This window comes from Ranitomeya variabilis, chromosome 2 (assembly GCF_051348905.1).
Source record: "Ranitomeya variabilis isolate aRanVar5 chromosome 2, aRanVar5.hap1, whole genome shotgun sequence".
NCBI lineage: Eukaryota > Metazoa > Chordata > Amphibia > Anura > Dendrobatidae > Ranitomeya > Ranitomeya variabilis.
In genome coordinates this window covers 900,151,770-900,164,912 of record NC_135233.1, presented here as the reverse complement: position 1 = coordinate 900,164,912, position 13,143 = coordinate 900,151,770, and the positions used below count along the sequence as shown (strand labels likewise).

At 41.4% G+C, this 13,143-nt stretch overlaps 1 protein-coding gene across 1 annotated transcript in view; it reads left to right on the top strand.

Annotated features, from left to right (window-relative positions):
- The window catches only part of NAALADL2 (N-acetylated alpha-linked acidic dipeptidase like 2), a 1,269,517-nt gene that overhangs the window by 950,692 nt on the left and 305,682 nt on the right, over positions 1-13,143 (top strand). Inside the window, exon 9 of the mRNA XM_077290507.1 lies at positions 3,073-3,204. Coding sequence (XP_077146622.1) covers positions 3,073-3,204 — 132 coding nt within the window. The remainder of the gene's footprint in view (positions 1-3,072; positions 3,205-13,143) is intronic.

Below are 13,143 nucleotides of genomic sequence, written 5' to 3'. Positions count from 1 at the left end.
TGTGAGCTAATATATACTGCCAGGGGGTGGGCTTACTGTTGGCTGGGGATTTATCAGGCTGCCATTTTAGCTTACAAATACTGAGGTAAAAATACTGACCAAATAACGTGTGAACGAGGGCTAATACAGGAGGAGATGGCATACAGCTATATACTATATACAGGAGATGACACACAGGTATATACTATTTACAGGGGAGATGACACACAGGTATATACTATATACAGGAGGAGATGACACACAGATATATACTATATACAGGAGAGATGACACACAGGTATATACTATATAGAGGAGGAGATGACATACAGGTACATACTACATACAGGAGGAGATGACATACAGGTATATACTATATACAGGAGGAGATGACACACAGGTATATACTATATACAGGAGCAGATTACCTACAGGTATATAGTATATACAGGAGGAGATGACACAGGTATATGCTATGTATAGGAGGAGATGACATACAGGTATATACTATATACAGGAGATGACACACAGATATATACTATATATAGGTGAGATGACACACAGGTATATACTATATACAGGAGATTACATACAGGTATATCTAATATATAAAGCTGAATGTGTGTATGTATGTATGTGTGTATGTCCGGGATTGGCATCTGTACCGTCGCAGCTACAGCCACAAAATTTTGCACAGTCACACGTCTGGACCCCGAGAGCGTCATAGGCTATGTTGTGAGGTGAAATTTTAACCCCGCGCGTTCCAATTCACCAAACAATTTTGCTCCTATCTACATAATGGGGAAAAAGTGAAGGGAAAAGTGTTGGAGGAAAATTGACAGCTGCCAGATGTGAACAATGAGGACTTAAAGAATGAGAGCGATGGCGACAAAGAGTATATACCGTACAGTTGCTAAGGTGGGGCCCCGACATGGGATACTCACCACACACGGGGATATGAACACAAACACAAAATGCGCCACACACTACCACGTGCTTGAACACATATACCACCCTCAGCACACATTTCACCACACACACACACCAACCTCGCCACATAAAAGTCGAAACACAAAAGTCACCACTCAAAACTCGCTACATGCAAAACTCGCCATATGCAAAACTAGGCTCACGCAAAACTCGCCACACGTGCAAAACTCACCTCATGGAAAACTCACCTCATGCAAAACTTGCACACACAGAAAAATTGCCACATGTACAAAAGTTGCACCACATGCAAAAGTTGCCTCACACAAAACTTGCACATACTCAAAATGCACCACACATAAAACTCGCCACGCGCAAAACTCGCCATGCACAAATCTTGCTGCACACAACTTGCTACACTAACCTGTCACATGCAACTCAACACACAAAATGTTGCTACACGCATGTCGCCACACAAAACTCATCTCACAAAAGTCGCTACATGCATGTCGCCACACGCAACTCAACACACACAACTTGACACATAAAACTCGCCCTAAAACACACACAAGTCTGGTATTGTCCTTCAAAAATAAAAATCTGATTAATAAGCAAACTACAAGAGCAACAAATGTACCATATAGGAAATACGGCAGCTGTCAGTCACATGACCTGTCTATTATGTGTATGTGTGAGCTAATATATACTGCCAGGGGGGAGGGCTTCCTGTTGGCTGGGGATTTATCAGGCTGCCAATAGCAACCAATCACAGCTCAGCTTCTATTTTGCTACAGTTAATTAACCTGAGCTCTGATTGGTTAATATAGGCAACAAAGACATTCTCAGTATAACAAAGCTAATATATGTTGTGAAATGCTTCTATTTGCTTAGTTTTTGCCTTTTAATAATTACATTTCTATCTATTTGTTTTGTGGTTTTTGTGTGCAGAATAAATTTTTGTTAACACATTCTATTTTGCTAACAGCAGTCATTAACCCGGGCGAAGCCGGGTAGTACAGCTAGTATGTATATATTAGTGATGAGCGAATATACTCGTTACTCGAAATTTATCGAGCACGCTCGGGGTTCCTCCGAGTATTTTTTAGTGCTCGGAGATTTAGTTTTTCTTGCCGCATCTGAATGATTTACATCTGTTAGCCAGCATAAATTCATGTGGGGGTTTCCTGGTTGCTAGGCAATCCCCACATGTTCTTATCCTAGCTAACAGATGTAAATCATTCAGCTGCGGCAAGAAAAACTAAATCTCCGAGCACTAAAAAATACTCAGAGGACACCGAGTGTGCTCGAGAAATCTCGAGTAACGAGTATATTCGCTCATCACATATATATATATATATATATATATATATATATATATATATATATATATATATATACACATATGTATATGCATATGTATATATATGTATATATATATCAGTCACTTCAAAGCAAATGTTTCAATGAGGTCAATTCCTTTTACCATCCACTGGGAAATGTCTTCAAACTGAACACATAAAGGCACTTCCAATTTATAGAGGTAAGGGTGGCTGGATATAAAATTAACTGTTCTGTTATTTTTTTTTCTATTGGAAATGCCTTATTGAATTTTAACTCCCTTTGTTTAAAAAAGAAAGGATAAGGAAAAAATGTTATAATTTTCACTGTAAAAGAATATGCACATTTTGTAAGCTAAATGTAATTGTGATGCACTGCCTCCACTACACTATAATATTTTCATGCAAATTGTTTCATTGTTGTACCAAGAGATTAGTATGGTCAAATCAAATGATTCATCTAGCTGATTCCCTAGTTAGCCCTTTTTGAAAAACTTAATTTATAGATGCTATTACAATGACAATGTGAATGTGGATTTCTAGTAAGGAACAGAATGCATTAGCAATGACTACGCTTGATGTGTTCCGTGTGTCAAGAACATATTTTAAAATCCTTTCAGCTGGCTGAGCATTGTAATAGTTTGGCACTCCATGCTTTTAAGTAAATGCTTAGTGGATGCGTTGACTTTGTTACAGGTAAATGTGAATTATATTCTCTTCAGAACCCTTCAAAAGCAAATGGGTGTGTTTTAAAATAGCTGTGAACACCTAGATCTTGGTCAAATAACACTTTTTTTTTAAGCAAATTAAAATGTTATTATTTTTATAGGATCTTCAGAGAATCCTTGCTGGAAATGCAGTTGCATATATTGGTTTGCAGAATCCAGTTTATGGCAATAGCAGCCTTCATTCACTTTCTTCTCCATCTCTACAGCAATTGGCTACTGAACTAACAAAAAAGGTAAAAATAAATAAAGAAGAAAAGTAAATTTTTAATGCAATAAATTATAGCATGTCTTCATTTAGTCGAAGCTTTTGTTCACAATTAATTTGCATCCTTACTATGGTACTCTGGTTACAGTCTACATACTGTATTATTAAGACAGTCCTGCTGTAGTGCTAGCAAAACTATGCACAAAATTTATAGTACTATATGGCTAATGATCTTTAAAAAAGAGTGTTCTCCCCTCCTCCACCTGCCTCCTCACAGATTGCAATTGCCACCTCTTCATGCTATCCTCACCAGAATGCTACTCCCATTTCATCATGGCCACTTCCCCAGAGTGATTTTTCATTATACATATATTCTATGATGACACATCATTTAATATTAATTATCTAGACGTCTATTTTCAGTAGGCCAGGACAAATAGGCTGTTGTCTGAATGGTGACTATAGAACTTATGTATTTTTCTTTGGTTGGTCAAGAAACATAGACTGTTGACATATAAATCATAGACTATTTTTTCAATATTAACTCTTGAATAGTGTTGAGCATTCCGATACTGCAAATATCGGGTATCGGCCGATATTCGCTGTATCGGAATTCCGATACCGAGTTCCGATATTTTTGTGATATCGGAAATCGGAATCGGAAGTTCCTATAAGCTCCCAGGCGTGTGTGGTGAGTATGGTTCCCAGGGTCTGGAGGAGAGGACACTCTCCTTCAGGCCCTGGGATCCATATTCATGTAAAAAATAAAGAATAAAAATAAAAAATATGGATATACTCACCCTCGGACGGCCCCTGGACCTCAGCGGTGCAAAAGGCAGCCTCCGTTCCTAAGAATGCAGTGAGTGTAGGACCTGCGATGACGTTGCGACTTGTGATTGGTCGCGTGAGCAGTCACATGAGCGGTCACGTGATCAATCACAAGCCGTGACATCATCGAAGGTCCTTCACTCTGCATTCTTAGGAACGGAGGCAGACGCTTGCAGCGGTGACAGCCAGGGCTCGTCCGAGGGGTGAGTATATCCATATTTTTTATTTTTATTCTTTATTTTTTACATGAATATGGATCCCAGGGTCTGAAAGAGAGTTTCCTCTCCTTCAGACCCTGGGAACCATCCAGGATCACTACCGATATTTGTGTCCCATTGACTTGTATTGGTATCGGGTATCGGCGATATCCGATATTTTTTGGATATCGGCCGATCCAATCCGATACCAATACTTTCAAATATCAGAAGGTATCGCTCAACACTACTCTTGAATTGTTTGCTGCAGCTTATTGTCTGCTATCTTTGGAGGACAGGGACAAAGGGTTTTTGTACAATAGATGTTTGCTAATACGTCCTGGTTTGCTACCAGGACACCATGGCTCCATCAAGAAGGACATATATTTGAAATTGTACAGGATGCCAGCTTAAAGACCACAGCCCTAGCTGGAGGAATCCAGATTTGCTTCTTTGACAATCACTGATCTCATGGATAAGTTTGGTGAAGGCAGGTTGGTACCCCCCGGTCATTTGACGCCCATTGATACATTTGAAAAAGCGAAGTTGTGACCATTTGTTTACCTGACCACCTGCATCAATGGACTGTCAGCTTCCTAAACTTGTCCTTACCTCTTCTCTGTGAGTGCAAGCCAAAACCGGGTGCAACTGGTGGGGGTAGTCGGCCCCGGAAGCCCCAAAGCTGAAGCTTCTTCAATCCCGGCAAGTCAGCGGAATGGTGAGACTGTAGTTTTGCACCATCTTGGGTATTTTGCTATGACTGTTCTATATGCAACTGTCTGTTAGGTAGTTCATTAAAGTATTGCCACTCTATTTTACCCTCACCCTGTGTTGTCTGAGTGGTATTTTGCCCACGCGAAAGGATAACGGACATTTATTGGCATGAGCCCTGGTTCATGTAGTCTCAAGCCAGGGGTCAAGAGAATAATAATAATATAATTGCACGGCGAATAAGCCTCCTTACCTTGACAAGCCAGCTGGTATGTCAGTCTCCATAAGGAGAAACGTTACCCCTTAGACCCCAGTCCAGAGCCTCTCACCTAGCCAAATCAGTTCTCATGCTTCACACTGATGAGGGCCAACAGCCCGAAACACCGTGTCTGCGAATTGAGATACTGATTTGGCTTTTATCCTAAGTCATATTGCACGACTCGTTAAAGGGTTGATTGTGACTTGTAGGATCGCTACTTCCAACAGGTGGCGCTATAGAGTTAAGTCCTCTTTTTCTCAGAAGAGGCAATTTGCATAATATAATAATAATAATTTTTATTTATATAGCGCCAACATATTCCACAGCGCTTTACAACTTATAGAGGGGACTTGTACAGACAATAGACATTACAGCATAACAGAAATCACAGTTCAAAACAGATACCAAGAGGAATGAGGGCCCTGCTTGCAAGCTTACAAACTATGAGGAAAAGGGGAGATGTTGTGAATTCCGTTCTCGGGCTCCCTCCTGTGGTCATGACTGGTATTGTGTGAGTTCTGTTCTTGGGCTCCCTCTGGTGGCTTTGAGCTATACGGCTGGTCTCTAGCGGGGCTCAGCTGCCTCGTTTTCTGCTAGTCTGGCTCCTATTTAACTCCACCTGGACCTTTGCTTGTTGCCTGCTGTTGTTGTATTCAGTACTGGTTTAGATCTCTCTTGGACTTTCCTTGTGACCTGTCTCCTTCTGAGAAGCTAAGTTTTTCTAGTTCATGTTTGCTCATTATTTCCTTGAAAATGTTTCTCTGTATATGATGAGTTCAGTCCAGCTTGCTTATATGTGATTTCTTCGCTCGCTGGGAGCTCTGGGGTGCAGAGTTGCGCCCCTCACATCGTGAGTCGGTGTGGGGGTTTTTTGCATTCTCTGCGTAGATAATTTTGATAGTATTTTATACTGACCGCACAGAATCCTTGCTATCTTCAGTCTATTTAGAGTTAGTGGGCCTCATTTGCTAAATCCTGTTTTCATTCCTACGTCTGTGTTTTCCCCTTAACTCACCGTTATTATTTGTGGGGGTTGTCTAAAACTTTGGGGTTTTTCTCTGAGGCAAGTGAGGCTTAATTTCTCTCTAGGGGTAGCTAGTTTCTCAGGCTGTGAAGAGGTGTCTAGGTTTTCAGGTACGCTCCACGGCTGCCTATAGTGTGTGTTGATAGATCAGCGTTGCGGTCAGTATAGTTCCCACATTTCCAGAGCTTGTCTTTATTTGGTTTACTTAGCAGGTCAGTTTTGTGGTCCTTGCCACCAGGATCATAACAGGGAGACATGAGAGGTGGATGGTAACAATTGCTTTAGTTATTTGGACCAGCCATAGTGTAAGCCTCGGGTGTTCATGTAAAGCTGCATGAACCAGTTAACTGCCTAAGTATATAGCAGTACAGACACAGAGTGCTATTAACTGCATAAAGTGTATGAGAACATGATGCGAGGAACCTGATTATGTTTTTTTTTTTTGTTTTTTTTAATAGGCCACACAGGGATAGTTAGGTTAATGCGTTGAGGCGGTAGGCCAGTCTGAACAAATGAGTTTTTAGGGCACGCTTAAAACTGTGGGGATTGGGGATTAATCGTATTAACCTAGGTAGTGCATTCTAAAGAATCGGCGCAGCACGTGTAAAGTCTTGGAGACGGGAGTGGGAGGTTCTGATTATTTAGGATGCTAACCTGAGGTTATTAGTGGAGCGGAGGGCACGGGTAGGGTTGTAGACTGAGACCAGAGAGGAGATGTAGGGTGGTGCTGAGCCATGGAGTGCTTTGTGGATGAGGGTAGTAGTTTTGTACTGGATTCAGGAGTGGACGGGTAGCCAGTGTAATGACTGGCACAAGGTAGAGGCATCGGTGTAACGGTTGGTGAGGAATATGATCCTGGCAGCAGCATTCAGGACAGATTGGAGCGGGGAGAGTTTGGTAAGAGAGAGGCCGATTAGTAGAGAGTTACAAGAGTCCAAACGAGAATAAATAAGTGAGACAGTAAGAGTTTTTGCAGAGTCGAAAGTAAGAAAAGGGCAAATTCTAGAAATGTTTTTGAGATGCAGATAAGAAGAGCGAGCCAGTGATCGGATGTGGGGGGTGAATGAAAGCTCGGAATCAAGGATGACCCCAAGACAGTGGGCATGTTGCTTTGGAGTAATGGTGGAACCGCACACGGAGATGGCAATGTCAGGCAAAGGTAGGTTAGTAGAGGGAGAGAACACGTGGAGTTCAGTTTTTGACAGGTTCAGTTTCAGATAGAGGGAGGACATGATGTTAGAGACAGCGGTAAGATAATCACTGGTGTTTTCTAAAAAGGTCGGCATGATAACAGGAGCAGAAGTGTATAATTGGGTGTCGTCAGCATAGAGATGGTACTGGAAACCAAATCTACTGATTGTTTGACCAATAGGGGCGGTATACAAAGAGAAGAGGAGGGGGCCTAGGACTGATCCTTGAGGAACCCCAACAGTAAGGGGAAGGTGAGAGGAGGAGGAACCAGCAAAACATACAGTGAAGGATCGGTCAGAGAGATAGGAGGAGAACCAAGAGAGAATGGTGTCCTTGAGGCCGATGGAGCGGAGCATAGTGAGGAGGAGCTGATGATCCACAGTATCGAATGCTGCAGAGAGATCCAAGAGAATTAGCATGGAGTAGTGACCATTAGATTTATCTGTTAATAGGTCATTAGAGACTTTAGTGAGGGCAGTTTCAGTAGAGTGTAAAGAGCGGAAACCAGATTGAAGAGGGTCGAGAAGAGAGTTATCTGAGAGATAGCGGGTAAGACGGGAGTGGACCAGGCGTTCGAGGAGTTTAGAGATGAAGGGAAGATTAGAGACACGTCTATAATTAGCGGCACAATTTTGGTCGAGGGAGGGTTTTTTAAGTAATGGATGTATGATGGCATGCTTAAATGAGGAGGGAAAAATACCGGAAGTGAGGGAAAGGTTGAATATTTTTGTTAGGTGAGAGGTGACAGCCGGGGAAAGGGACTGGAGGAGATGTGATGGAATGGGGTCACTGGTGCAAGTGGTCGGGCGAGAAGATGCAAGGAGCCTGCTTACTTTTCTTCTGTAACTGGTTCAAAGTCAGAGAACCAACTGAACCTCCATTCCTCCACATATACATGCAGATATGCAGCAGCAGTCTTTCAAGGAAGAAGACGACGACTGGGGCCTCTGCTCATAGATTCAGTAACTCATGAATGAAGTAGTGCAGTATATAGTGCAAATGATCAAATGAGCCAAGATTTAAGTCCTGTAGGTGGACAAAATAGTAAAATAATAAAAAATTGTTTTAAAAAGTATAAAAAACATATACAAGCTTAAATAATTCATTTGCTCCTCATTCAAACACAAATACATTTTTAGGCAATCACAAATATATTTGGCAATATTTATATATCAAGGTTCAATCTATCAAAATATTTAGTTACTTAAATCTTATGCTAGGCAGCCAAAAAAATTTGAAACACCAATATTTTCTTTTTTTTGTTTCCACACTTCCAACAAAAAAATAAATTAAAAGCAAATAAAATGATGTATGTATACAAAAGTGGTATGTGCTCAGTGGTACAGCTCGGTGGATAAAGAAACAAGCCATCGATCAGTTCCATCGACAGAAAAAAGTTATTAAAAGAATTGGCTGAGAAAATATTAACAGCAACAATATTTATTACAAAATTTTAATTTTTTTACCTCTAAAATATTAAAATAATAAACCCACCTTATAAGTATAGTATCACAAAAATCATACTCTTTTGTAGAATCATACAGTCGGGTTATTTTTACAGCACAATGAATTCTGTGAAAAAAAGAAAATTCGGAATTGCTTTTTTTCCCCTCATTTCATTTTTGGTACAGTACATGCTTAAATTATTATTGCCATACAAAACTAAAACTTTTCTTGCAAAAAACGCTTCAAATAACTATTTGACAGAAAAATAAAATTAATATATAGCTATTGAAAGAAGGAAAATAAAAAACAAGCAGACAAAAGTAAAAAATAGGCAAGTCATGAAGGAATTCATTTAAATTAAGTAGTATTGAGCATATCTCACCAAGTAACAGCTTGTTTAAGCAATGTACATTGCACACACCTCTGATATATATGATGTTTGGACTGAACAAATTTCCTATTGTGTCAGAAAACTTGTGTTAATAAATATGTCCCAATATTTTAATAAAACGTAAGTGCTATAAACAGGTAAGAAACTAGAATAATTTCCAGATAGAGCAGTACGTTTTGTTTCAGCTGCTTTCATGTGACTACAATCTGTTTATATATTAACACAAAGTCCCATAACTTTAGTTGTAATCCTGTCATTTCATAAGGCAATAAATAGTGGTGGATTTATAGCTACAAGAAATTAAATAACTGTCTGTCAAAATGTGTCCAGAATGGGAGCTCACAGCATACTATTATTCAATGAACTCAATAATAAGACAGTATGTTGTAAGCTTCAAGGACTACTGTTTGGTGGCTATAGGCAGCTAGAAAGGTATTTTTAATAACTACTGGAGGCCTTTATCAAGACTGGTGTTACATATGCCAATCCTGACTAACAAAAAAGGAAGATAACAAGCACATCACAGGTCAAGCATGCAATAAAAGTATACTGTGTTATCAAACAAAAAACTGAAATTTCTACATAAAATTTAAAACACTTAACCCTTTAATCTCATATGAAGTACTATCCCGTCGAGGTGACCTGGGGCTTAATTCCCAGTGATGGGATAGTAAGTCATATGCAATTGGCCGTGCTCACGGGGGGAGCGCAGCTGATCTCTGCCGGGTGTCAGCTGACTATCACAGCTGACATCCGGCAATATGTGCCAGGAGCGGTCACGAACTGCTCCTGGCACATTAACCCTCGAAACGCTGCAATCAAACATGATCGCAGCGTTCTGGGGGCATAGGGAAGCATCGCGCAGGAAGGGGGCTACCTGCGTGCTTCCCTGAGACCCTCGGTAAAAGGCGATGTGCTCACCTTGTACCGAGCGTCTCCTCCCTGCAGGCCCCGGAACCAAAATGGCCGTGGGGCTACTTCCGGGTCCTGCAGGGAGGTGGCTTACAAGCGCCTGCTCAGAGCAGGCACTGGTAAACCTGCAGACCTGCTTGTCAGATCGCTGATCTGACACAGTGCTGTGCAAAGTGTCAAATCAGCGATCTGACCTTATAGTGTGATGTCCCCCCCTGGGACAACGTTATAAAGTAAAAAAAAAAAAATATTTAGATATGTTTAAAAAAAAAAAAATCCTGAATAAAAAAAAAATATATTGTTCCCATAAATACATTTCTTTATCTAAATAATAAAAAAATAAAAGTACACATATTTATTATCACCGCGTCCGTAACGACCCACCTATAAAACTGTCCCACTAGTTAACCCCTTCAGTGAACCACATAAAAAAAAACGCGATCGAAAAGATGGATATAAACAACCATGGTACCGCTGAAAATGTCATCTTGTCCCACAAAAAACAAGCTGCCACACAGCATCATCAGCAAAAAAATAAAAAAGTTACAGTCCTCAGAATAAAGCGACAAAAAATAATGATTTTTTCTACAAAATAGTTTTTATCGTATAAAAAGCGCCAAAACATAAAAAAAATATAAATGAGGTATCCCTGTAATCGTACTGACCCGAAGAATAAAACGGCTTTATCAATTTTACCAAACGTGGAACAAATAAACACCCCCCCCAAAATAAATTCATGAATAGCTGGTTTTTGGTCATTCTGCCTCACAAAAATCGGAGTAAAAAGCGATCAAAAAATGTCACGTGCCAGAAAATGATACCAATAAAAACGTCATCTCGTCCTGCAAAGAACAAGAACCTCACATGATTCTGTGGACCAAAATATGGAAAAATTATAGCTCTCAAAATGTGGAGACACAAAAACTATTTTTTGCAATAAACAGCATCTTTTAGTGTGTGACAGCTGCCAATCATAAAAAAATGCTAAAATACCATCTATAAATAGTAAATCAAACCCCCCTTCATCACCCCGTTAGTTAGGGAAAATAATAAAATAAAAAAATGTACTTATTTCCATTTTCCCGTTAGGGTTAGGGCTAGGGTTAGGGCTAGGGTTAGGGCTAGGGTTAGGGTTGGGGCTAGGGTTAGGGCTACAGATAGGGTTGGCGCTAAAGTTAGGGTTAGGAATGGGGCTAATGTTAGGGTTAGGGTTGGGGCTAAAGTTAGGGTTAGTGCTACAGTTAGGGTTGGGGCTAAAGTTAGGGTTAGGGTTGAGGCTACAGTTAAGGTTAGGGCTACAGTTAGGGTTGGGGCTAAAGTTAGGGTTTGGATTACATTTACAGTTGGGATTAGGGTTAGGGGTGTGTCAGGGTTAGGGGTGTGGTTAGGGTTATGGTTGGGATTAGGGTTAGGGGTGTGTTGGGGTTAGGGGTGTGGTTGGGGTTAGGGGTGTGGTTGGGATTAGGGGTGTGTCTGGGTTAGGGTTTCAGTTAGAATTGGGGGTTTCCACTGTTTAGGCACGTCAGTAGTGTTGAGCGATACCGTCCGATACTTGAAAGTATCGGTATCGGAAAGTATCGGCCGATACCGGCAAAGTATCGGATCCAATCCGATACCGATACCCGATACCAATACAAGTCAATGGGACTCAAGTATCGGACGGTATTCCTGATGGTTCCCAGGGTCTGAAGGAGAGGAAACTCTCCTTCAGGCCCTGGGATCCATATAAATGTGTAAAAGAAAGAATTAAAATAAAAAATATCGCTATACTCACCCTCCGACGCAGCCTGGACCTCAGCGAGGGAACCGGCAGCGTTGTTTGTTTAAAATTTGCGCTTTTACTTGGTTACGTGAAGTCCCGGCTTGTGATTGGTCAGGGCAGCCATGTTGCCGGGACGCGGACCAATCACAGCAAGCCGTGACGAAATTACGTCACGGCTTGCTGTGATTCGTCCGCGTCCCGGCAACATGGCCGCCATTAACCAATCACAAGCCGTGACGTCACGGGAGGCTGGACACGCGCGCTTTTTAAAATGGGCGCGTGTCCAGCCTCCCGTGACGTCCCGGCTTGTGATTGGTTGCGCCGCGGTCAACCAATCACAAGCCGGGAGGCTGGACACGCGCGCATTTTAAAAAGCGCGCGTGTCCAGCCTCCCGTGACGTCACGGCTTGTGATTGGTTAATGGCGGCCATGTTGCCGGGACGCGGACCAATCACAATGCCGGGACGTAATTTTAAAATCCTTAAGGACCTGAAATTATGTCACGGCTTGCTGTGATTGGTTGCGTCTCCCATGTGACTGCGACGCAACCAATCACAACGCCGGAACGTAATTTTAAAATCCTGAAGGACCTGAAATTACGTCACGGCTTGCTGTGATTGGTTGCGTCCCGGTCACATGGGCGGCACGCAACCAATCACAAGCCGGGACTCACGTAAAGGAAAGAAAAGCGCGAATTTTAAACAAAGAACGCTGCCGCTTCCCTCGGTAAGGTGCAGGCTGCGTCGGAGAGGTGAGTATAGCAATATTTTTTATTTTAATTCTCTCTTTTACACATTTTTACATTAATGTTGTTTCGATACCGATACCCGATATCACAAAAATATCGGATCTCGGTATCGGAATTCCGATACAGCAAGTATCGGCCGATACCCGATACTTGCAGTATCGGAATGCTCAACACTACACGTCAGAGCTCTCCAAACGCGACATGGCATCTGATCTCAATTCCAGCCAATTCTGCATTGAAAAAGTAAAACAGTGCTCCTTCCCTTCCCTGTGCCCAAACGGGGATTTACCCTAACATATGGGGTATCAGCATTCTCAGGACAAATTGGACAACAACTTTTGGGGTCCAATTTCTCTTTTAATTTTGGGAAAATAAAAATTTGGGGGCTAAAAAACATTTTTGTGGGAAAAAAATGATTTTTTATGTTCACGGCTCTACGTTATAAACTGTAGTGAAACACTTGGGAGTTCAAAGTTCTCACAACACATCTAGATAAGTTCC